Source organism: Aulostomus chinensis, chromosome 18 (assembly GCF_037954235.1).
Source record: "Aulostomus chinensis isolate RoL2024-O1b breed Wild chromosome 18, RoL_Achi_v1.0, whole genome shotgun sequence".
Taxonomy (NCBI): domain Eukaryota; kingdom Metazoa; phylum Chordata; class Actinopteri; order Syngnathiformes; family Aulostomidae; genus Aulostomus; species Aulostomus chinensis.
Genome location: NC_141337.1, coordinates 16,636,861 through 16,661,258, shown reverse-complemented (window position 1 = coordinate 16,661,258; position 24,398 = coordinate 16,636,861). Strand labels below are relative to the sequence as shown.

The 24,398-nt window shown below is 43.4% G+C and overlaps 3 protein-coding genes across 4 annotated transcripts; 1 reads left to right on the top strand and 2 right to left on the bottom strand.

The window, feature by feature from the left end:
* The first annotated feature begins 4,365 nt into the window (after positions 1-4,365).
* On the top strand, positions 4,366-7,724 carry ccdc97 (coiled-coil domain containing 97). The gene is made up of 9 exons (XM_086184731.1): positions 4,366-4,444; positions 4,584-4,662; positions 4,840-5,727; positions 5,815-5,979; positions 6,102-6,261; positions 6,667-6,755; positions 6,872-7,049; positions 7,129-7,252; positions 7,468-7,724. Exons 3-9 carry the CDS (start codon positions 5,587-5,589, stop codon positions 7,583-7,585), a joined length of 975 nt encoding a protein of 324 aa, XP_086040857.1. The 5' UTR covers positions 4,366-4,444; positions 4,584-4,662; positions 4,840-5,586; the 3' UTR covers positions 7,586-7,724.
* A 486-nt stretch (positions 7,725-8,210) lies between these two features.
* On the bottom strand, positions 8,211-18,949 carry LOC147245433 (uncharacterized). Of its 2 annotated transcripts, XM_086185623.1 has the most exons (14): positions 18,924-18,949; positions 18,030-18,165; positions 17,695-17,893; positions 17,023-17,085; positions 16,785-16,918; positions 16,634-16,687; positions 16,500-16,548; positions 15,236-15,442; positions 15,075-15,130; positions 13,547-13,592; positions 12,777-13,112; positions 11,201-11,449; positions 10,489-10,531; positions 8,211-10,409 (listed from the first exon to the last, which is right to left on the bottom strand). In XM_086185623.1, the coding sequence occupies exons 3-14, from the start codon at positions 17,855-17,857 to the stop codon at positions 10,247-10,249; spliced, it is 1,563 nt and encodes a 520-aa protein (XP_086041749.1). In that variant the 5' UTR covers positions 17,858-17,893; positions 18,030-18,165; positions 18,924-18,949; the 3' UTR covers positions 8,211-10,246. The 2 variants fall into 2 exon arrangements, with proteins under 2 accessions (XP_086041749.1, XP_086041748.1); XM_086185622.1 differs by having other exon boundaries at positions 17,695-18,165.
* Positions 18,950-20,478: 1,529 nt separating this feature from the next.
* Positions 20,479-23,744, bottom strand: LOC147245432 (uncharacterized). Its single transcript, XM_086184928.1, has 4 exons — positions 23,235-23,744; positions 22,649-22,717; positions 21,960-22,252; positions 20,479-21,628 (listed from the first exon to the last, which is right to left on the bottom strand). The coding sequence occupies exons 1-4, from the start codon at positions 23,464-23,466 to the stop codon at positions 20,780-20,782; spliced, it is 1,443 nt and encodes a 480-aa protein (XP_086041054.1). The 5' UTR covers positions 23,467-23,744; the 3' UTR covers positions 20,479-20,779.
* Between the last annotated feature and the right edge of the window lie 654 nt (positions 23,745-24,398).

The following is a 24,398-nucleotide window of genomic DNA, read 5'->3' as shown; positions in this document are numbered from 1 at the left end:
ATTTTCGTTCATTTGAAATCTTTGCACAGAGACGTGATCTCACCTCTGACACCTGACTCTCTCCTTCCCTGTTGTGTCTAGTAAACCAGACCAGCTGTGTAGACTTCTGTCAGTCTCTGGAAGATTCTCAAGAGGAGCAATCATTCTCATGCATCTGCCTCTTTTTCCACTTCTCTGTGGTCTACATACACACTAGACTCTTTAATCTTGTTTTTGGAATTACAGTTTTACTACATAGCAGATATAATCCACGCGCTGTGGTGTTTCAGTGCTGCCTGTGTTTCCTGTTCCCCTAGTTAGTATTAATGAAAACAAGCTCTGCTGCTGTGGCCAATCTGCAGACGGTCTTTATGCGTGTCCTGCAGTAGTGGGAGATAAAAACATTTATATTCCTTTGATTTCCGTGACGGGGATGCGGCTGACGCAGGATGCTGAAATTTCTCCCCTCGGCAGTAGGGAAGATTTCACTGGCACCTGCAGGCAAACATGAGCAGGCTCACAAATAAACTAACACAAACACTCGTGACAAACAGGCTGATATTCACCATGGCGTTCACACAAAGCGGCGCGTTCGCTCGCACAAATAAACCCATTTTCCTCCCTACAACTGTGAATCGATGTACACAAACCATCGCAAAACAGTTCTTTCAGGGCAGATAGTTTGTGCCGAGAGAAGCCCGGCGAGTGATGCAACGTGCTGATACCGAAGTCTACTCTTGGAAGACGCGCTCAAATGCTACTTTGTGCCAACAACTGTCGTCAGCAAACAAGCCTCCCCTCCCACCAGGCACGCAACCTCGGGGTGCCTCTTGACCTTGCCCCTCTCTCTGGGGCCCCATGTCCCTAAATGAAACCGCCGCTTGCCACGCCAAGATCCAGTTCTTCTTCCTCTCCATCCTGCTGATGCCTCTGTCTTATCATATTAATAATATAAACAAAATACAGCAGTTGGGCATTAAAGCAATGTGTCATCCATCAGTTCCTCAATGGTGGATGTCTTGAATTCGCCCAGTTGTTTCTGACTTCTTCGTGAACCCAGAAATTCCCAAATTGCTAGCCTCAAAGATGTTGCTGGAAGCTAACAGGGGTGGGAGATTAAACAGCTGCAAAACTGCACAAAAGGTGTGTTTGCCTCGTGGATTAGTGAGACTTAAGAAGACAGATTATATCAGACAATGCGCCTGAGAGTTTTTAAACCGCCGTGTTTGGACAGTTTTGTTAGCAGTCGGATGAGAGGGTCGCTGTTAGCTTCAAGCTACTGTGTATGTCCCTGGCCCTTTGTACGGCCACAAGGAACTCATTTCTGCGAGCTCAAGGCACCTGTTTGAGAGACCTTGAAAGGCAAAACACATTTTTAGGGTGCATCTCTTGAAATAAGCCAGAAGGAGATACCTGGCTCGTGACAGCTGATATAGCAGGGCAGCGAGCTGAGCTGGACTTCGTAGTGTCATGGAACCAACACGACCTGGTTATGACTGAAACCAAAACCTTGAAAAGAAAGTCGCAGGAGGCTATAAAACTGAAGATATTTCATTTTTGAATGAATCTAAATGGAAAAAAAAAGATCTTGAAACCTTTTTTTCAGGAAGTGAAAACTACACTATTCTGGAAGCCTTGTCGGGTTTTAAGAATTTGACTAAATCGGACCAAACTAGTCTCTGTCCAGCTGTTCTGGTCCAAGGTTCCTGCTGCAACAGGTCGCTGAGTTCATTCGCTCAAAGCAGAGGCTGACAGGCAACTGCAGGAGAAGGTTTAATCCACTTTGGTCCTGGAACTAGAACCTGACAGAAGTGGAAGCATTCTGTTCAACAGAGACATCTGTGACACATTCATTCATACTTCCAGTTTTGTCCAAAAAGAAACCTGTTGAATCAAAGTAATAAATCAAGAAAAAAAGCTGGAGACACAACGTGTATCCCACCTGAACAGTACTGGCGCTGTATCTCAAGACTCTCTCTGGCTCGCTCTTCCACGTTACTGCTGATTGGCTGAGGCCTGGTGTGGGACGGCTCGCTGCGCGCACAAGACAAGTGATCCGGCGTGGTGCGTGCGGTCCGACTAGGAAACGATTGTGAACGAGAATCCCAGTGAGATTAAGAGGCAGGGTCCTGGCTAAAGTTCAGCACTGCAAAAAAAAACAAAAAAAAACAAAAGGGGAGTGTTTAAAAAAAGATAAAAACACAACATCTGAGGGAAAAGTTACTCAAAACAAGTTAAAATATCTGTCCATGCAGCCAGAGAATCTCACTTGACGAGGTGTCTTTAATTTGATTGTTAAATCTAGAAATAAGATTATAGTTCAAAGTTGAGCACTTAAAATAGGAAATTAACTGGATTCATGCTGCTGCACGTTGGTAAAGTAGAGCAACACAATCCTTTGACAAAAGTTGCTGGTTGCGAGTGAAAGAGAACTCTTCAGAGCAAAGATGAAATATAAAACAAAAGTTATCCGAAAAGTTTTTGAAATCAAAGATCATCAAAAGAGAAAATTCCTTTCAAAAAAAAAAAACAACCTCCTTGAGCAGTTTCAAGAAAACATCTTAGGAGTAATAAAAAAAAAGAAACCAGAGCAACTTCTGCTGTATCTGCCACTACGGCCCAACGTGCGTGCATGTGTGTGTGTGTGTGGGTGTGTGTGTGTGTGTGTGTGTGTGTGTGTGTGTGTGTGTGTGTGTGTGTGTGTGTGCTCACTTTCACTGAATCAAAACAGTCTGACACGGCTGTTAGTGAACTCAGACCATTTAGCAGGTGACAGACACTCAATTTCTGGCCAGGAGAGACTGACACCGGCCCAGCAGGCGACCTCCTGCTAGCCCTCTGCTAACTGATTAAAATTTCAACCTGTGACTCCTCTTGACTTTCCTCAGGCTAAATGGACCGAACTGTGACGGCGACAGCAGCCATTTCTCAGGGGCTGTGGGACGCTCAAAACTAGTTATCTACCTTTCGATGTAGATTTCTTACTATTCTCTTCACATTCTCTTTGGTAGCTTATCATTTATTTTCACAGTAATAATCATTTTAATCTCTCCTTCCTAAAATCTTGACACTAATTTGTAAAAATAAAATCATTTACCAAAGGAGAAATTACGTTATTTGCTTTCAGAAAGAGAGAAGTGTCGTATTTGTGAGTTAAATATAAGGTTAGCAGCTGGTTAGCCTAGCTTAGCACAGAGACAGGAACCAGCTAGGTTTGCTCTTCCCAAAGTAAAATATGCATAAATGCACTTGTAAAGCCTAATAAATAACTTTATATCCTGATATAAAAAAAATTATTTTAAAATGTCAAAATATTCAATTAATAGAGAACAGCTTTATATTTACTGTAAATAAACTTCTTCGTAAGCCAGCATCAAGTAAGAAAGTCAAGTTATTTCTGCACTGGCTTTGACATTTATGTAAATTCTACTCTGAAAAACAAGTTTAAAAAAAAGAAGAAGTAATGTCTGGTTATCTAATTTATCCTAGATGCTGAATTCTAAGTAAAGTTCTCATACTAGGCTTTTAATATCTTACAAACTTAATCCAGAAAATGTAGAAATTGTCAGATATTGGAGACATATCCATTGGAGTTTGACATTTACCTAAAGTTCGTTCCAAGTAGGGGAAAGTCAGGGAAATATATCCGCAACCGCAGACAGGTCATTTTAAAATGTCATGTCATTCCTTCAGCATTAATGGCTGCATCTCTCCCAACCTGTGAGTCAGTATAAAACACTTGTTTGTTTCTGTTGACAGTTTCATTCATCTCCATTATGAGGATTCTCTCCCACAGGTGCACGTGACGTTCAGGGGGACGAGCTGGAGGGGCCGTTTACCTTGTCTGCTCACAAGTGTCACAGAGATCGGACGGTGTTGATTACGTTCATGTTATGTTGATGAAAAGATGGAATACTTCAAGAAGTAACAGAAACAGAAACAAAGAGTAATGGATGAACAATTGTGAATAATTTAGTGTATGTATGTGTGTGTGTGTGTGTGTGTGTGTGTGTGTGTGTGTGTGTGTGTGTGTGTGTACTTTGTTGTCTCCAGGGGCAGAACTCCACACCCCAGTCTGACAAGAGATGGGAAAACGAAGCCATGACTTCAGATAAGGCCCAAACCAAAACTGCTGGCAGGGATAATCCTGCTTTACTGTGTGTGTGTGTGTGTGTGTGTGTGTGTGTGTGTGTGTGTGTGTGTGTGTGTGTGTGTGTGTAGTAGGTATGTGCAGTTGTGTATTCTCAGTGTGTGTGACGATGCATTCCACTCTGGTGTGTTTGTATCATTTATGTAACCGCGAGAGTAAAACTGTATCTAAAAATGTGCCTAAATCAGTCTCCACCATGACAGAGTGTCCTCATAAATACTGTAAGCAAGCCAAGGAATCGCTAAGATGTCCGAGCAGGCCATAAATTCCTCGCTCTCCCACACACACAGCTCCATATGTCAGCAGCAGCAGATGGTAATCACTGTTTATTCAGAAACAGAAAGAGATCTTACTGTGGCTGTTATAAGATCTGAAATTTCCAGAGAGCTCTGCATCAACAAAAGGCGATGATTTTACTTTTGAGCTTGAGTACTGAACACAGTGATGCTCTCAGGCTTCAGGCGTGGGGTTCGGGGAAGATGTGGAGTTGTCAGACTGACAGAACCCTTCCACCGGCAACAAAGACACAGCAGGTAATTGTTACAAGGATGCTTTAATACAATGTAATATTCATAATGGAAGTGGGAATCACTGAATAATTCACAATGTGGTACAATTGCAATATGAGACATTTCATCTGATGCACCACATTATCTGTGAAAATGAAGAATACTCTTTAAAAAGCTGAAATTATCTGTTTTTCCACTAAGGTGTCTCAGAAAGTGAGGACCAGCCACGATGTCCTCAGTGAGACAAAACTGAAATCAGTCCTTTCATAGCAAAGCTGTTACAGACGAGGCTGCAGGTCATCATGTTGCATTAAGTTGTTAAATAGATTTTATAAAGGTTTAAAGATTTATATTTGTGTTATGTATTTATGCTTTTTTAAAGATATTGAAAATGTCGAAATATTACACTCTGACTATGAGCTGCAATATTTTCTTTTGTCATTTTTTTAATGTCCCTATCACGTGAAAGCCATTCTAAATTATTGAGTTTCCAGATATTTCTCATTCACAAGCAGTGGCTGCAGATGGTTTTATACATAATTAATAATTGTGATGGATTTATGTATAACGCAAACAGACAAATTTAAGGTTAATATTCTACTTAACTCAAGTGCACAAAACTACCACCAGAGGGCGACAGAATGGCGCAGCCCTGATGGGAGGAACCATTCTATCAGCAGCAGACACGGGGGGTTGAGTTACAATGACGGACCAATGTGGCGTCAAACGTAGAGCAAAACAGTTGAGCAGGTAGAACTGTAAGTGTGCATCCAAACGTAATGTCAGCATTTAATTCACATTATAATGTTCATGTCAAGTAGAAAAACGCATTATATTTGATAAAAAATACAGGCAACATATTATCTTTGTTAGCTTAGCGTCAATTTGGAGCGTAGCTTTCCGCTAACCGCTGGGTTACCATTAGCAAGCGGGATAGCAGTGATAACTATGTGGGGTGAGATCGACCCTCCTGTTAGAGTACAGCCGAGTTTGTTTGAGAGAGAAGAGCAGCGGAAATTTCCCGAGAAACCAGCGACGCGGTCCAATGGATGCCGTGTAGAGACCCAGGAGACACTGCCAGACACGCAGGTGAGATTCATACTGCAATGCATGAGCTCTCAATGCTTCTCTTTTACGTGTTTCTCATTGTGTGACTGTTTTTGCTGCATGAGCCAGGAGGTGTCAGGTCCTGTAAATACCATGGTTGAGGTCATAGTCCAGAGTGGCAGCCAGGTAAAGAGCCAGCAGATCGGAGAGGCTGAACTGACCCTGGAACAGCGCAGGGAGGAGCTGCTGCACCAGTTCAGAAGCAGACCGCTGGTGTTCCTGGAGAGGTACCATGTAGGTGTACACAGGTTTCTGTGTCTGTATGTTTGTTTGTGTGTGTGTGTGTGTGTGTGTCAGAACTCAACTGGTTCTGGATTACTAGGGAGTGTTTATTGTTGTTGTTTATTCTCCAACAGACCTACCTGAAGCCTCAGCATCTGCCAGTGTTTGCCCACGTCAGCTCGGACCCGCGGGCTCAGCACTACAGCAAAGTGATACAGAGACGATCTGCGGGGGGTCCCAGTAGGACCAGGGTCCGAAACCAGCGCTATGCTGCTCTCAGGGCCCTGCAGAAAGGTAGTGGTTTATATTTAGTGAGGCTACAAGCAAGAAGATAGTAAAAGTTTTGAGTGACACATACAGTATCTTCTCACACCTGTATGTTTTTTTACAGAATGTTTTTGGCATTCAAAGTATTAAAAAAACAATCTGAGTGTTTTAAAAGCAATGCTTGCACCTTTATTATGTAATATGTTCACAGGCAATTGTGTCTGGAAATAGGTTTCGTCGTAGTGCTGGAACAATTGAAAGTGGTTGCACAGTTGTCATGTGATCAGCTCAAGCCTGTTTAACTTGGTTAATATATCATATTTGTCACTATGACAACCGATCTTAATCTTAATATTGTTGACACATGATGACATACATGAATTGCAGGTTTTTGTCTCTCCCTCTGTTCACCCGCGCTGCGTCTCCCTGCAGAAGGAGAGTACTTCAGTGAGGAACAGATGCGGATGAGGGAGCCACTGCTCTATGAACAGTACATTGGCCAGTATCTGACTGATGAGGAGGTGAGAACACATGATGCATCACCATGACTTGTCATACACAAATATACGCCTTTATTACTTTAATCCATAATCTGCAGTTCTGTTGATTTTTTTTTTTTTTTTTACTGATCTTTTAGGTGTTGGAGCGTTCCCAGGAAGCCATGTTGGACGGTGCACCGGGGGCACCAGGGGGAGGCACGGGAGGGCTCGCCAACCTCCTCCTCAACTCCTACCAGGAGCGTCTCATTCAGAGTCGTTTGCAGGAGGAGCAGGAGAGAGAAGAGTGTGCAGAGGAAGAGGAGGAGGAAGATGAAGGTATGAGACGAGTAGATTCTTTGCTCTTGCTCGGGCAGCTGAGGAGTAAACTTAGCGTGTTTCCCTGTTGCTGTTGTAGATAACAGAGTCCAGGAGAAGCAGTGGGAGCCCACCTCTGAGGAGAAGGCTCTGCTCAGGGAGGAGTTCATCAGTCAGATGCACCAACGCTTCCTTGACGGCAAAGACAAGGATTTCAACTACAGGTCAGCTTTATCTGCTCTTTTGCGGTAGTTGTAGAACGAGATGCTGGCCGGGCAGCTATGATGTCGGAGTCCTGATCAACAGAGATGTTTCTGTTTATCCTTTGAAAAAGATGGAGGGCTCATTCATTGGAAAGTTGATTGCAGTCTTGATCAAAATGTTGTTGCTCTGCCAATGAACATGATTTTGATGATCAAGTTTTGCGTGTCTGTTCCAGCGAGGTGGACGAGAACCCCGACTACGACAACCTGGATATAGTCAGCAGAGACGCGGAGGAAAAATACTTTGATGAGGATGACGAGGAAGATGAAGAGGAGGAAAACATGATAGAATAGCGGATGTTTTACTGCTCTCAGTCAACTGTGAATATCAACATGTAAAAGAAAATTGTTTATTCCATTGTTTTATGTTGCACCTGAATAAGTAACTCCTAGTAATAAACATGTGGGCTTTGTGTCATTTTGTATTTACAAAGGGTTTTTCTTTCACGCGCCTCAGCTCTTGACTGCAGCGTTAGCGCTCATTTTTATACTAAGGTTTACCAAACTGCGTTTTTGTTACATAGAAAAACAACACAGCAGCTCTTTTATCATTACTAATATCAATTAAGTTCATTTTACAATTCCAATTATAAAAAGAAAATCCATTGTGCTGACTTGAAAAAAAAGACTCTCCCACCACATTGACATTTTAGTGGAGTTTTAAATGATCAATGTTTTCCCAAAAATGATGTGAGTATTTTTTAAATTTTCATTGTTATTTTTTTGTCAGACTTTCCAAGCTAGGAGCACAAAATTTTCCCCAAAGGCAATATAAAAAATATACATGTACGATCATAAAGAAACAACCCTGAAAAGGTTTTTGAGACCTTCAATTTCCAGGCCTGCAAATGTTTCTGAGAAAAAATAATCTTGGAAAAGGCTTCATAAATATCTAATGAATGAGTATAAACGGTTGAAAATGTTCCTCACAGGTGAGGAAAAGTCCTTCAAATTTTATTGGTACAAATGTCAACATTCTCGTCAAAGGTACAATCTCAAATATGAATGAAAGCAGGAAGAGCAAAATGTAAGTAAGCACACAAACGACCACAGAAAGAGGAATATACAGATGAGCACTGATCAGCCACAATACGTCCGCTGACAGGAAAAACACTGCTTATCTCGTTACAATGGCACCTGTGTTTGTTTAAGTTGACATGTTGGGGGGGGGGGGGGGGGTGAGTGTGAGGATCCAAGTGAGTTTGAGAGCAGAGAATAGCGGTCTGGTTGGGTGGTTCTGGTCTGCAGTGATTATGGAGGACCGACCTGTGACCCGGTAGCAGGGTCACAGGGGCCCAAGGCTCAGTAATGGACTGTTGCTGTTCTGTTCTGTTAGGGAATCTTGGGTCCTGCCATTCAGGTGGATGTCACTTTGACTCGGACCACCAACCTTAACATGGTCTCAAACCAAGTACACGCCATGAAGACGATATTCCCTCATGGCAGGGCCCAGGATAACGCATCCTGGCACACTGCTCACATGGTTAAGGAATTGTTTCAGGAACATTACAATGGGTTCCAAGTACTGACTCGGCCTCCAAAGTCCCCGGATCTTAATCCGACCGAGCCTCTATGGGATGTCCTTGACAAACCAATGTGATCCGTGATCAGACAACTTAAAGGACTAAAAGGATCTGCTGCTAACATCTTGGTGCCAGATACCACAGCACACCTCAGAGGTCTGGTGGAGTCCAGGCCTGAAAGGGTTAAAGCTGTTCTGGAAGCAAAAGTGGGCCCTACACGTGGCTGGTGGTCATAATGGTATGGCTTATTGTTGCATCATCCAAAGTAAGGCAACTTTTAAAAGATAAAGACATGTGAAAAGTAAAAGAGAGAGTCATATAACAAATATAAAACATGTAGCACTTCAAAGCTTCAAAAAATGTCTGCTTACAACATCTGAAAGAAACCATTTTGGCAGACTCAACACTAATTTCCAAGACTATTCCTGGGGGAATATTTTAGGAGAATATCTACAGAACGTTCCTCTTGGTCCAAACAGAAAATTCTTATAATGTTACTGAATAACCTTTCACACCAGGCTCCTTTGCTCCAGACTTGCAGACGTCTGATTTTGACACAAACTAAAATTCCCAGGGTTGTCATCTACCCTCGACCACGGTCTGGACCAAACAACTAGACCATGGTCCTCCTGAAAAGTTGGGATTCGGTTCACTTTCAAGTTGACTGTGGTAGTTGTTTGAGGTGTGAAAGTAAATGGAACAAATATAAAAAAGGGAAGTAAAAACTATTAATTCAATTTGGTCGCATATGTGGGTGACAATGCTGTCAGAAAGGAAAGAGAAACAGAGAACAGACGTGGGGGAGGTTGTATTTTTGACACTGGTGCTTTCAATGCACAGCAGTAAAAAGGAAAAGAAACGCTATGTTGCAGTTGGGCAATTTTAAATGACACAACCAATCCTTTTAGTAAGGGCAACGCTGGACACTGAAGACGTGGATAAAACTGCGGGAATTTGAGCGCTGGAGAGCGAGCATGTTAAAAACAAATTACACGTATTTAAAAAAAAAAAAGAAAAGAAGAAGCTCAGACTGAAATGCTTCCCTGGAGTTTAAAGCCACGTGGAGGAGAAAACAAGACCACAGCGCACATGCGACACCGCTGAAGAAGCGCCTATGGAATCCAGGGGGTTCTCTACTCTGAGCGTGTGACGTTCCTGTGAGCACTACAGAAAAATACCACAAAAGAGACACTCGCAGATGCTCACCTGTAATTCCCCACTTAACATCCCCCGACCATTAAAAGAGCTGTGGTTTCAAGTCCTTTACGCTAGCAGGGCCATTTTTAAGAACGATTTCAAGACGGAGAACTTCACGACCTAAAGTGAACAGCTCATATATCATTTATAGAGAACCATATGGGAACATTTTTTCCCTCCCACCTGTAACCTTCATTTTGTCCAAACAGCAAAAGTTTGAAGTAGAGTTCAGTTCTCATTGTTTATATTTTTGTATTTTCAAGGTGTAGTACTCCTCTTGTAATCTTAAGACCTTCAGTTGCATTTTGATCTTCTCTTTCTTGAGCTGGTTGAGTGAATCTAGATCACAGCACGCAGAGGAACCCTCCGCCTCCTCCGACTGGACTGTTTGGGGAACCCTATGGACAAACGCATCAGTTATTGCCACACATAACTGAAGCATATTTTTCAAATCCCAATGATCTGATTGATGTCTACCTTTGCTGCTGCAACGTCTCCAGGGAAGGTTGAGTGGGTCCGCCTGTAAAGTAGTAAAACATGCATGGAAATTGGGATTGAGCAGTTACACAAAAAAGCTAGGAAAGACTCATTAGCCACGTCTTAGCAAGTGGTTGAATGACACCACAGATGTTGTTGGGAACATGAAATGTCATCACGCCAAAAACAGAAGAAGTCCCAAACTAATTGCGGTGACTCTGAAGTTATGTGTCCATGTTAAATGTGGTTCTGAATTTGAAAAACAAACGCTGAAGGGAGAAAATACTGGGACAGGGAAGCTTCTGGTTTCTGTTTCCATTTGAGTAGCTTTAAACAATCACCTCACCTCACAGTCCATGTGGAATGCAAGAAAGACGGAACGCGGTAGCTGAATTGCAAAGCTGGAAAAATGGTTGCAGTCTGACATCTAACAATGCTCCATTAAATGTGGGTTTTGATGGAAGCTTTGAAGATGTCCAGGGTTGACGTGTTCTCAATCACTGAGGGGAGAGAGTTCTAGACGGTGGGGACTGCCACTCTAAAAGCTCTGTCCCTAAAGGTTTGGCAACTGCTGCTGGGGATTTGAAGAGCAGACCCGTGTCAGAGGACTGCAATAAAGTACAGTGATAGAAAAGGTCGGATATGTATTGGAGGGCAAGGGAATGGAGAGATTTTTATGTGAGGGGGGAGGATTTCATAAGTGACCAGGTACCTGACCAGGAGCCAGTGAAGTCGGATGGGAGTGGGGGTGATATGCCGCTAGGGCTTGGTGTGGAGAAGGACCCTGGCAGCTTGGTTCTGGACATACTGGAGCCTGTCCAGTTGGACAGAAGTGGGTCTGACATTTGATCCTTCTGTATGGCTGTAGTGATGGAGGTGTCATCTTGCCGTCCCTCAGTCTCCTCCTCCTCCACCTCTGCCTCCTCCTTACTCACTGCATCATTCTCCAGTTGCAGCTTCCCTGTTTACAATTCAAACAGAGATTATCTTGAATAACAAGATAAAATATAATTGAATGAGTTCAAAACGGAGCACACCAACATTTTGGCCAAATACTCATTTGCCATCATCCCAAGAGCCAGACAAAAGGATAGACACCCTTCTCGCCTCTGCATGTGTATTAGGGAGCTGAGACCCAGACATCTACTGATTGCTAGTTAGCTTAGCACAACAAACTCTAGCTGTGGGAAAGTAAATATCGCCCTCTAAAAGTCATCAAATATCTTTAAATCCAAAATGGTCTTTGCCTGCATTAATCAAACTAATTATGAAAACACATTACATTTGTAAAGCACATTTAAAAGAACCCAAGGATGCTTAACTCTTAACTGACTTCTGAACTAAGATGACCAACGAAAGGCTGAAGGCTGCAGTAAACAGGCAGGTTTTTATGGCAGCTTTAAGGATGTATATGGTTGGGATGTTTGAATCACTAAGGGGAGAGTTCCTGACAGTAGGGACCGACACACTGAGAGGTCTGCCTCCAAAGGTTTGGCAACTGGTGCTTGGGTTGAAAAGCACACCCATATCAGAGGACTGCAATAAAGTACAGTGATGGAAAAGGTCCTATTTGTATTGGTGGATAAGGGACTGGAGGTATGAGTGAGTGAGGAGGAGGATTTTATAAGTGATCTGGTAACTGGCAGGAGCCAATGAAGGTGTATGGGGGTGGGGTGATATGCTGCTAGGGCTAGGTGTGGAGAAGGACCCTGGGAGCTGGGTTCTGGACATACTGGAGCTTGTCCAGGGTTTTACTGGGTACCACCAACAGGATACCATTGCAGTAGGCAATGGTAGTGATGGATGGTCAAGTGCTGACATGCAACATCAGCATAGTGGTGGAAGTCAAAGACTGGTGACGAATGATCTGAACGATCGGGAGCACTTAAATTGTGAATAGGAGGGGTCCTAGTACCGAGCCTTGAGGCATACCTTGGATAAATGGGGTTGGAGGGGAACTGAGCTGTTGATGGTGATAAACTGTTTCCTGTTGGAGAAGTATGACATAAACCAGGAGAGCGCTGTATTGGTGAGCGCTAAGTGGGCACATAGACAGTTGAGAAGGATTACATATGTTTAAGACTGTCAAGAGGTCCCTGAGGTTGGGTAGACTGATGTGGCCAGAGCTAGCTGCAATGAGGAGATCTAGGGTTGTTTTCACATTTTACTTTGAAAAAAAACTGTTGAAAACTATGAGATATTATTTTAGAGTCAGATACTGTACAACCCCGGAACTACTTTCTTAACCAGGTGCAGTGAGAAGCATCACATCTTCATGACATACTAACCTTTCTCCCTGCAAGCTGGAAGTGTCTGTGTCACAGTGACTAACAGGTCAGCAGTGTGTTTATTGGACGATTCAGCATCTTTAGCTGGATTTAGCCCGTCTGGTTCTAAGGGCGAGGTTGCTGATGGAGATGTTGGGGAACATCTGGCTTCTTGCTGTCGATCCTCATCACTTTCACTTGGAGTGGAGTTCTCATCTGTATTTTGACCATTAATACCACAGATGATTGGGTCCGAGTCTGGAGCTATGGGTGGAGCTTTCGTGATGGAGTCGTCATCTTGACATTCCTCCTTATACTCCTCCTCACCCTCTTCATCCTTGAACAGCTGCAGATTGTCTGTTTACAAATGAAATAGAGGTCATCTTGAATTACAAGACCAGAAACAATTGAAGGAACACTTAAATGTTTGGGCCATATGTTTATTTGCCATCCTCTCCAGATGCACACAAGAAGATAGACACCCTTCTCTCTTCTCTGTGCATTAGGGAGCTGAGACCCTCAGACACCTGCTAACACTTGACACCCGCTAAAGTTCATTGTGCTAAGCCAAGTAGCAATCAGCAAGTCCCCGTGTATCCTCCTGTCTGGTTCTGGGAAAGATGGCAAATAAGTGTATGTCCCAAAATGTTTGTACGTTCCTTTTATTTTGATCTGCCAACACAGCCACACAGAGCAGAAACCTACAGATAAACTTCTAGAGATAAACAGGCAAAGCAACTTGGATAACATTTCACAAACTGATTAATCACACAGCTTGAACCTTCACTGACCTGCATGTGAACCTTCCTTGCTGTTGGACAGATGGGTCAACAAGGCCTGAGCACATAGAAGAATTACAAAAGGTTCATTAGAGCACTACAGTACGCAGCGCGAGGAGGACGGCACTTCCTGTGTAATTGCTCCTCCCTTTCAAACTGAGTTAGCAGGTGACACTGTAAAATTATCATTATTATTATAGAAATATTGACTTCAACTGTGCAACAATGCAAAGACTTTTTCTTTTTAACAATCACATTGTTTGGCTAGGAAATACTTGTGAAAAACATTTTTGGTAATTAGTTTGTTGCGGCATCTACAAATTTCATTTATACCGTAGTTACCGTCAGTTAGTTGTTAATTTCACATCCCTTACATTCAAGTAGTGCTCATTACGCTCACTGCTGTCAGGAAATGTCATCTTACAGTATAAAGAGGTCTTATATGTAGCTGCATTCTCACTGCCGTGGATGCAAACTGAGCACTTTCTCTGATTTGGCCTCTGCTAACTTGGATGTGATTCAAGTATTTCATCTCTTCAAACTTTACAAGTGTGTTTAGACCAAATGTATACAATTCTGATGGTAAAATGAGTAAGTTTGCAGAGGTTTTCAGACACTTGACACAATTTATCCACTTTTAAAGACAAAACAGTCATGAAAGAGTAAGCCAACCCTATGAGGTTTGTAAGAACTGGAAATATGGCGTCAGCTGTGCATCGTCTTAAAGCTCTAGCCTGGCTGAAGCCATATATCACCACCAGCAACTGGAAATGCCGCAAGCAAGGTGGAAAAGTGCGCAGTGATCTGACGAGTCCCCATTTCAGGTTGCTATTGGAAGACGGAGACCTTGAACTGTTGAGCAGCTGAAGTCCCTTTAATAAAACAACAGTGTTAAACCTGTGGTCACAATATTTGTGGAACATGTTGTAGCCAACGAATTCAGAGGGAACAAAACATAGTTTTATCAGTTTGAAGACTAAATATCTTGTAATGTACCATATTCTACTGAGCATAGGCCAAAAAAGACTTCATTTCATCCATTTTCTACCACTTATTCCTGTTAAGGGTTGGGGGGCTGGAGCCTATCCCAGCAGCCTTTGGGCGAGAGGCGGGGTTCACCCTGGACAGGTCACCAGTCCATCGCAGGGCCAACACATAGAGACAGACAACCATTCACACTCACAGTCACACCTACAGTTAATTTAGAGTATCAATCAGCCTCGTCCCCTCTTGATGTCTTTGGACTGTGGGAGGAAGCTGGAGTACCAGAGAGAACCCACACAGGAACAGGGAGAACATGGAGACCCCACACAGAAAGATCCCGTGCCCAAACCAGGATTCAAACCCGGAACCTTCTTGCTGTGAGGTGACAGTGCTGACCACTGCACCACCGTGCCGCCTATCAAAGAACTGACTTGCAAATTGGAAATACAAAAGTTACAGGGAATCTTCCCAAACAACCAAAAATGGCTACGTGTCCATAGCATTAACAATGCGGCAGTTTGCACACAACAGAAGAAGAAAATACTGTTCCTTTTACCTCGGGCAGCCGCTTGATGACAACTTTTACATTCCTCTTCAGTGCATTTTTCTGCACTGTGGAAGAAGAAGATAAAACATCCACAAAATCATTTAGCAACATGACTTGCTTATCGCCATTCAGAAGTTCCAGCAGATGATGATTTCTACAGGAAATATCACCTTCAGACACATCATCATCATCATCATCATCATCATCATCCACATCGTCTTCCTCATCTTCATTCTCGTCGTCACTTGAATCTACAGCCTCTCCTTCAGTTTCAGCTCCGACTTCTCCCTCCTCTTTCTCCGTCAGCAATTCTCCAGAAACTGGAGGCCAATCTTCATCATTCTTATCATCTTCCTCTGTGCGTGGTGTTTCTGATCCTTTAGGGAAGAGGAGTATGTTCATGACGTGCTCACGGACTTCAAAGAGCCAGTTTAGCATGGGTTTTTTTTCTAGACCAGGTTGGGGCAACTAAACCCTCCAATCCTTTGCTACACCGACCAATTCATTTGTTGCTGAATGCTTTTGAATGAAAGCGCATAGAATTAAAAAATGTAGAACTTTTCTCATCATTAGGGCATCTCGCGAACCATTAAACAGTGGGCTATCGCAGTTCATCTGCTATGACGACCTTCTCGGTATGAGAGTGTGGGAAATACTACTGTTTTTTCACAAATGAGGACGGTGTTGAGATTAGCACGTCAACACTGCGCGGGCATGTGAAGTGGCTGAGGTTGTTCAGCTGGAAAGCCTCAGGTCTCAACGGCTTTATGTCGCTCTTTTCTTGCAGGAGAGGTTGAACCAACGCGAGATGCTTCGTGGAAATGAAGTCAGGACCTGGGGACAGGGTATGGAAGAGCCTTGCATTCACTGGATTAAAAAGATCATTTTCGACACCTCAGCTCATAATTAGGAGATCTTTTTTCGTAATTAGGAGATAAATTGTTTTCATGCTTTTAATCCAGTGAATCCAATGCGCTACCATACTTTTGCACAGCAACTCCATGGCCTTATTGTTTGCAGTGGGTGCATGTCAACAGAATTCATAAGAACGCGCAGGAGATTGAGATGAGGAGACAAAGAGACGAGGGAAGAGAGCTGAGTCGTGACAGCTGAAGGAGGAGGAGATCTGATCTGTGTCGCTGCTCCATTCAGAGACACCAGCATTTTACAGCTTGTTTGCTTGCAGACAGACACGATTCTTTGGGTACATTGTTTTCATGATCACAAGGTATTTCAACATTATTTTGGATCTGTTTACATCAAATCTAAGTGGTTTGAAGCTGTGGCCATCCAGATGAAGCTCCTGTGAACGTCAGGCTGGTGTTATGGACTTGTTTTTTTCCTTTCAGGATCCTACAAACTGTACCTTTTAAGTTGTCACACACTTTATGGCATAATTCAGTTTCTGATTTTGTGTTAAAAGTCCAAACAAACCCTCAGAGGACCTTTCTGACTCATGATCTGGCAACAGGTTTTTGTCATGCTGTAAGAAGACAGGGAAAAAAAAAACATCACTCGAGTAGGACAGATTTGTTGTCATCTGGATCACATGGTTAGAGTTCCATTACCTTTGTAGGCTCACGTTCTCGCCCTTTAAACCTCTTAGTAGTTAAGGCCCATTTCTGTAACAGTGAAAATTTACACAGCTTGATTGTTCTGTTTTTGTTTGTTTTTTTAACTTAAGTAACCATGTATTTTTTTATTAACAATAATTCTCACCTCAAACCAAAATTGCAGAGGCTTATTTTGATAGTGAATACTTGCTTTCCATTTCCTATGGGAGCCTTTTCCTCCCATCTCCTCAAAGCCAGTAGGAGATACCCAACAGTCCTTAAAATTGATGCACAACTCACCTAAAGAGACCACCCCCATACAGCAACCCAGCTTAGAAACAAAGAGTGAAAACAGCTAAAAGACAATCGAACTATGAAGTAAACTCCTATCAGTGTCTGCTTACCCCTGTCCAGCATTTCCAAATCCAGGATGCCCTTTAAGTTTCCACAGGTTACATTCAAGAGAGCTACATAAATTGACATAAATAGCAGAGCTGCATTAGTCTACACAGAATGATTCCAAAAGTGTGGATCGAGGCCACCTGGTGGGCCCTGAAGGTACTGCTAGTGGGCTATTTGAGGTCACTTGGTGTTTTTCAGGTTTGTATTTTAGTTTTAAATTGCCATCAAATCCTAAAATATCTGTGGTAAACATGTTGATACGGATTTTAAACGTGAAATTTTATCTTTGAAAGCAAGTGTAAAATGGCCATTTTCTTAAGGGATTAAGGATTTGGATTTAATTTCTTTCATGGATTATTAATCTCGTTGTAGGTCCACATTCATATTAGGGGTAGGGATTGGCAAGAAGCTCATGATGTGATACGTGTCACAATCTCCCAATATATGTGTGTGTATATATATATATATATATATATATATATATATAGTCAGTCTGTATTGTCAGATTACTGGACTGCAGAAATAGTACATTTTAATAAAAAAAAAGAAAATGTGATCATTAACTGACACAAATATCAACTCCATTTCAAGACTGATTCTTCTTTGTGGAATGTTTTGTCACACGAGCATAGGAAGAAAAGGAAAATGGATGCCAAGACACCGTATAGACTCACAGTTCTCTTGGTTGCAGTTGCTCCTAGTAGACGGTCCTGGCTCTTCCTTCTCCTCATCCTCTTCATCACTTCTGATTCTTTTACAAGTCCTTGGGACAACTCTCCTGTTGCCCCTCCCTTCTTCCTCTTCATCATCAGAATTAAGTCCTCTCTTCCTCTCCATTCAAAATTTTCAAACGAAACCAAATCTTAAATGAATGTGGGTTTATTAAGGAGTAGAATTCATAATATTTATTCTGAAAGCATCATATAAAAGCCTCAGCCGTCTGGAAAAACTCTGTATGAATGACAGGAGGAAATGAGCACCATTAAGAACAGAACAGTGGGGTGGATATTTTGTCTTAAGAAGTATGCTCCAGTTTTGGGGTGAGGCAGGGCACGGCTCCTCCTTCTTTGATGGTACTTGTATGCCTGGAAGCAAAACAAGTAGCAGGCCAAGCAGGTGGGAAGTGACAGATCCTGGCTTCCAGTCTGTTGAATACATTTTAGAAAATCACAAAAAAAAGTGTGAAAACTGCACAAAGGATTTGAACCCAAATTCCTAAATTGTAGATTTTTTTCTGAAAGAGAATGTCTGTATTTCTTTGTGCTTGTCCTTGCCTGTTAAGGTTTAGACAGGAATTAACAGGAAACGTCATCCTCGATGCCTGAAATGCTTTAATTTGGAATGCGCTAAACCGGATACTCCTTGCCGGACCCGCCCCCCTTTCTCCCACCTGATTTCCGACGTCAATCTCTTGATTTATTATCAAAACGAAACTAATTTAAATGAATAATCTCGCATAAACTCATCAATTGCTCTGCTTAACACATAATTTGTTTTCTCGCGTGATTTGGTGACCTCGGGTGATCTCTCGTGATACTGTCGTCAGGTTAACGCGCTCAAAATGCTGCAGCGTTAAACTCAGACAGACATCGCATCGGGGAAACTGGAGATGGCTCGATGAATGGTTCGACTGGCTTTACAATACTGGCGCCGTTTGAATAATACATGACAATTTCAATCAAACAGCCTGAATCCATCACGCATGCAAAGCTGCTGTCAACCGGTTTGAATGCACCGGGACAACAACTGTAGTTCTGAGAACCATCGGTTCTTATCCATCCGCACAGCTGCACATCTGCGGTGTGTGCTGTCGACAGATGTGCTGCACATCTACCCAACGAGAAAGCGCAAAAACCTAAATGTCCTTCGTAATAATCTGGGGGAGACCACAACGCTGCCTTACCTCTGCACCTCTCGAACACAGGAAACGGAAACCAAACAATGATCCAGCGGGAAGAAACATGTACCGCGTCCAGGCGACCACTAGGGGGCACTCTAACACCACGAGGGGTTGCTTCAACAAAGCACCCTGTCTCTCTTTTCTTGCTCTGAATGTCATGTTGCAAAGCTGCTGCTTTTTCATTTGCTCATTTTCCCGTAAAACTGCAGCGCTTAAATCAATTGATGAAGAAGAATTCTATCAACTTGTGTTTCCGTCACGTTTCAGGTTTTGATCAAATCGAAGTGTTATTGCTTCCCATCAGCTCATGTGCTTCTCGTGGAATACGATGGATTCTGTGAGTAATAGTTGGTCAAGCAGAGCTTCACGTCTATTTCTTTTTAATACAAGAAAGGTAAATACTTCCTGAAAGACTTGGAAACATTTTGTATGAAATGCAAAACAGTCATCAGGTCCGGTACCAGTGGGGTCAGAATTAGAGAGTCCTTCAGGGACCTCAGGATGGAGGAGGTTACGTCAGGGTCCTTCTTAGCTGCTAGTCTTGCTTTTTCAGTTTCTCTTCAGACACTGATACACCGTCTGTGGAGACATCAAGTTCTTGGAGCTAAAGAATGACATTTCTAAAGAGAACTTCAACTTTCCCTTCATCTTTCTTTTTTACACTGACACCAGCTCTTTCTCTGATTCAAACACCTTTCCTCCGAGAAGGTGTAGTTCCCACTCCAGCACCTCCCTGCTCCACTCAGAGGTGCACCATCCTCAATGCTAGCAACAGTGTTGCCAAATTGTGTGTGCGTGTGTGTGTGTGTACGTGGACACATTTATTTGTCCGATCTCTACGGGTGGCGCCTCTTTGTTCGGTTTTACAGTATAGATGTGGAAGCACTGATGGGAGATGTAGTGAGAGCTGTGACTGACAGAAGTAACACAGGCTTGGACGCCATTACTGTTTGACAGATATAACAAAACTTTCACTTATTAGATGAAGTGTTTCATTTCAGTGACTTCAGTAATACATGGAAGGGTTTGAACGTAGAACCGAATTTGGAGTAATTTCCATCCTTTAAGGGTCACATAACCCTATCCCTATAACCCTAATGACCCTATCACAGCAGCCTTCAGGTGAGAGGCAGGGTTCACCCTGGACAGGTCACCAGTCCATCACAGGGCCAACACATAGAGACAGACAACCATTCACACTCACAGTCACACCTACAGTCAATTTAGAGTATCAATCAGCCTCGTCCTCTCTTGATGTCTTTGGACTGTGGAGGAAGCTGGAGTACCAGAGAGAACCCACACAGGAACAGGGAGAACATGGAGACTCACACAGAAAGATCCTGTGCTGGAGCCGGGACTCGAACCCAGAACCTTCTTGCTGTGAGGCCACAGTGCTGACCACTGCACCACCGTGCAGCCCCCCTAAATATCATAATTTGAATTCAGGTTTCATTAACTCTCTCTTCACATAAACACTCGTGGTTCCTACACACTATTGCTTTTTAGCAGCCTTGGAAAATCTACAAAAATTAATGCAAACAAAGCACATTAGGGATCACTCGTTCTGCTTTTAATTCTCAAATGTCATATTGCAGAAAGGTTTGGTGGACATGGCAACGACTCACATTTAACGAGGCTCAGCTCCTCATCGTTAGTGAAATCATATTAATGGAGCGCGTCAGTAGTGTTTTAATGGATCTTAATGCTGAGTGTGATTATACTGATTTGTTTTAGTCAGTTCAGGAGTTAAAAACCCTCTTCAGAGGCATCGTGGCCTGAGGAAATGGCCGCAATATCATATTAATACTGGAAAAATGGATAAAATAACAATTTTAGGATGGGAAAAAGCGCTTTCTCCATCACTTCCGATCAGCCAGTCTCTGCAGGAGGGCTATGACTGTGTCCTGTTTGGAGGAGAGCAGCTCCAGTGCTGTCGCTATCCTGCCCAGGGACTCAGCCATCCGCACCTCCCTCCTCTCGCGCCTCTTCTCTCGGGCTTCAACCCGTCGCCGAGCCACTCGATCCACCTGCTCTCCCTGTCGCTTCAAAATCTCCTGGAACAAAGCGGTACTGTTTTTCTCCTCTGTTCCTTTCTGGTTCTGTCCCTCAGTTGCAGATAAGGAGGTGGGGATGGAAGGAGGAGGGCAGGGGGAGGTGGGGGGAAATGAGGAGGGAAGGCTGAGGACGCTCTGGTTGTTGCTAAGGCGAAAGGGCAGAGCACCCGATGAGAAGGAGGAAACTTTACGATTTATGAAGCGGGACGCGTTAAGGTCTGTGTTGCTGCTCAATCCAAGAGGAGAGGACGAGGAGGGCGTTTCTGTAAAACAAGGTGAGGAGATGAAAGATGGCGACGGCACGATGGTGGCTGGGTGGATACTGGTGGTACCGATGTCACTGTTGAGGACAATCAGGGGCTTGAGCTCTGGGGTGTTAGCCAGAGGGGCTGTAGACACCGAGGTTAAGGCAGCAGTGCTATTGATGACTTGACTGCCGGCAGAAACCACCGACTCCACATCAACATTTGGGGCAAAGTCACCATTAGGGCGGATGACGGTGGTCGGAGGTGGAGCCTGTAGCTTTGCTGTGATCTTAGCCAGAGGCTGTTGTTGTTGTTGTTGTTGCTGTGGCGAGACACAGCTGCTGCCTTTGCTCCGTTTGTTGTTGGTGATCTGAGTACCAACCGTGTCACAAAGCGTGGCGTCCATCAACTGGAGACACAAACAGGTGGACAAAGTGCATCAATAAAGTTATTTTTGTCACCTGAGACAGCCGCATGTTCCAGTTTTACCATGCTGGTGTTAGCTTCGTTCGCTGAAATGGTGACTTATAACTAGAAGTTCGTAAATCCTTTGTCCTTTCGCTTATAATCCTCCAGAGCTATAAAATAATTCGATCTTTGACAGATTCGGTTCTACTTCCTGAGCTAACTGCTAAACCACACGACCTCGAAAATGATCAGCAGACTACAAATGACATCTGATGTTATCGTCAAACATCCAGCCAGTGTGCACAGGTCACTTTCCGCACCATCACACTCACATCAAAGAACTCCCAGGATGTTTTGGCGTGTCCCGTCTCACGGCTGCGGTCTTTCACCCGTTTGTAGGTGACGATCAGATTGTTCCACTTGCGCCGTATCTTCTCAACAGGAAGTATATGTCCCTTAGCGGCCATCTCCTCCTGGACGCTCTGGAAGAGCTGAGAACGTTCTCGGGTCTCGTAAAGTCCCCAACGGCGCCCGACTGCCTCAATCAGACACAGAACAGCCTTGGAGGAGAAATCAGAACCAGAGGGGAGCGTCTTCTCTGAGGGAGCAGGTGGCATCACCGAGGCTGTAGGAAGTTTGATTTTAGATTAGATCAGATTAGATTAGATTAGATTAGATTAGATCAGATTAGATTAGATTAGATCAGATTAGATTAGATTGTGTGAGACAACCAAATCTGGTTTGGCGTCCAACCAGAGGTGCAAAAATGCAGATAAGTGCATGAAAAAGTTTAGAAATATGTAACTTTTCATTTTCATACAAACGGGTCCTTTTATCTCTTGGTTTTCTGGACTCAGGCTCTTTCTTCTAATCTATTCAAGAAGAATTATTGCAGTTTTTTTCATCACTCTGTGATTTCTTCATCACCAAAGTACATCTACAGAACAGTACCACCTGAGCGAAAGTACTTTTACATTGTCTTCTACTTGAGTAAATGTACTTCTGCCTCCCCTCTCCTTACCTGGAGCGATCTTCAGGTAGGTTTTTCCATCACCTGACGTGGTGAAGAACCGTTCCGTGCTCACCGGATCTGAAGATGAGGCAGATTTATATAAACGTTGATGACTAATAGTGATGTCACAACCTTAAGTGCAGGGTTCATACACTCCCTCGACTCGTCCATATACAGTATTTGAGAACAAATTCTGAATACTGCACGTCTGTGTGAAAAAGAATCCAAGAAATCCCAAATTTTAGAAGCATATTTATACAAACATTAGGGATGAATATTAACAGTGACAAGCGACATGGTTTGATGTAACATAAATGCATATTCAAATAAATCAACATAAACCAATTGGGATTTTTTTTTTCAGTCCAGTGCAAACAAAACCAAACTAAAAGGCAAATTTTCACTCTGCCCCAAATATTTCTGGTTTTGATTCTTTTTCTAAAACTTCTCCATTCCTGGAATTAATTCTTTTCATATTCCAAGACCTTTCCTGGTTTTCAATGACGGCACTGCATCAACCCTGAAAGTCATATTGGAGACGAAATGATGCATTTCATTTGAAATGTGCAATCTAATGAAAATTCACGGCACTCACACAGCAGCACAGGAGTGGTAGTGGCGGCTTGCAGCTCCGTGTCCCCCAGCACCTCTCCAGTCTGATCCACTCCTCCTCCTCCTCCGCCTCCTCCTCCGCATGCGGTATCACCGCAGGGCGCAGGCGAGTCCTGACTGCCCAAAACCAGCGCAGATGTATTTTCATCCACCGCCTCAGTTTTCACATGCATTGTTACGACGTCGCAGCTGCCTCCTCGCAGACCTCCCTCCATAGCTGACACACACAAACGCGCGCGCGCACACACACACACACACACACACTACACAAAGCCAAACGTTGGAGACAGTCTGGTTCGGCTGCGCAGGCGTCGGATTAGAAAGTTTGGAGAAGGCTGATCTCAAGCGGCGATCCGTTCAGCTCCGGCAATTTGTCATCGTCCCCGCACCCGTCAGCTTAGTGTATGCGTGATATAGAAGTGTGTTTTTCATGAGGGGCAGCAGAGAAATGGCTGTCCACAAACCGACGGATGCGCAGAGCGGCTGCGCAGCTTTCAGCACGTTTGCTGCGGGCGACTGTGGCGATGACGTCAGCAGGCGGCACACGGCGAGGATACAACACGAGAGGTAGTCAGAGTCAGTTCTGATAGCAGACCCGGTCCACGTTGACTTACCGCGACTCCTCCATAAAACCGCCTGCTTTCCAGTTGCCTACTTACGAGTGTGTGTCGTCATGTAGCAGCCTGTCAGCTCTGGGCCAAAGTTAGTCCCTGAATAAATATAAATACTATCCAGCTTTAGAAGTGACTGTCAATCCCTCCCTCCGCTGTTTTATTTAAATGTACAACCGGAATATTGATTTTATGGAAATAGTGACTAATTTTTTTCTGAACTATTAGAACCTATTTTGTCATGAGCAAATAAAATTGGAAGATTTTAGTATTTAGAAAACTTCAGCTATTGGTCTGAATTGGGATGATTGTTCATCAAAGAAAAGGACATTTTTTTTCACGGGCAGGAAATGGTTCTGATTATTTTTTCAGAATTGACAAGCTCGCATTTATTCGGTTCGATTTCGCTTTTGGAGGTCTGCAAAAACAGAAGCGCACCATGACGACACAATCACCATGGAAGATCTAAAAATTAAAGTGAGGTTTTTTTTTTTGTTCGAACTATTCATTTCAAAGAGAGATATGTTTGATAGAAC

What these genes read in the sequence shown, in the direction of transcription:
- LOC147245433 (XM_086185622.1), bottom strand. Translation starts at nt 17,857, where the DNA reads ATGGAGAGGAAGAGAGGACTTAATTCTGATGATGAAGAGGAAGAAGGG. An exon ending in CTCTGCAATTTTGGTTTGAG is followed by an intron (nt 16,688 to 16,784) that starts GTGAGAATTATT and finishes TCACTGTTACAG; the next exon opens with AAATGGGCCTTAACTACTAA. An exon ending in GAGACGTTGCAGCAGCAAAG is followed by an intron (nt 10,410 to 10,488) that starts GTAGACATCAAT and finishes GTTTGTCCATAG; the next exon opens with GGTTCCCCAAACAGTCCAGT.
- LOC147245432 (XM_086184928.1), bottom strand. Translation starts at nt 23,466, where the DNA reads ATGGAGGGAGGTCTGCGAGGAGGCAGCTGCGACGTCGTAACAATGCAT. An exon ending in TACCACTCCTGTGCTGCTGT is followed by an intron (nt 22,718 to 23,234) that starts GTGAGTGCCGTG and finishes CCTCATCTTCAG; the next exon opens with ATCCGGTGAGCACGGAACGG. An exon ending in CTACCTGAAGATCGCTCCAG is followed by an intron (nt 22,253 to 22,648) that starts GTAAGGAGAGGG and finishes AACTTCCTACAG; the next exon opens with CCTCGGTGATGCCACCTGCT.
- ccdc97 (XM_086184731.1), top strand. Translation starts at nt 5,587, where the DNA reads ATGTGGGGTGAGATCGACCCTCCTGTTAGAGTACAGCCGAGTTTGTTT. An exon ending in TGTTCCTGGAGAGGTACCAT is followed by an intron (nt 5,980 to 6,101) that starts GTAGGTGTACAC and finishes ATTCTCCAACAG; the next exon opens with ACCTACCTGAAGCCTCAGCA. An exon ending in AGTATCTGACTGATGAGGAG is followed by an intron (nt 6,756 to 6,871) that starts GTGAGAACACAT and finishes CTGATCTTTTAG; the next exon opens with GTGTTGGAGCGTTCCCAGGA.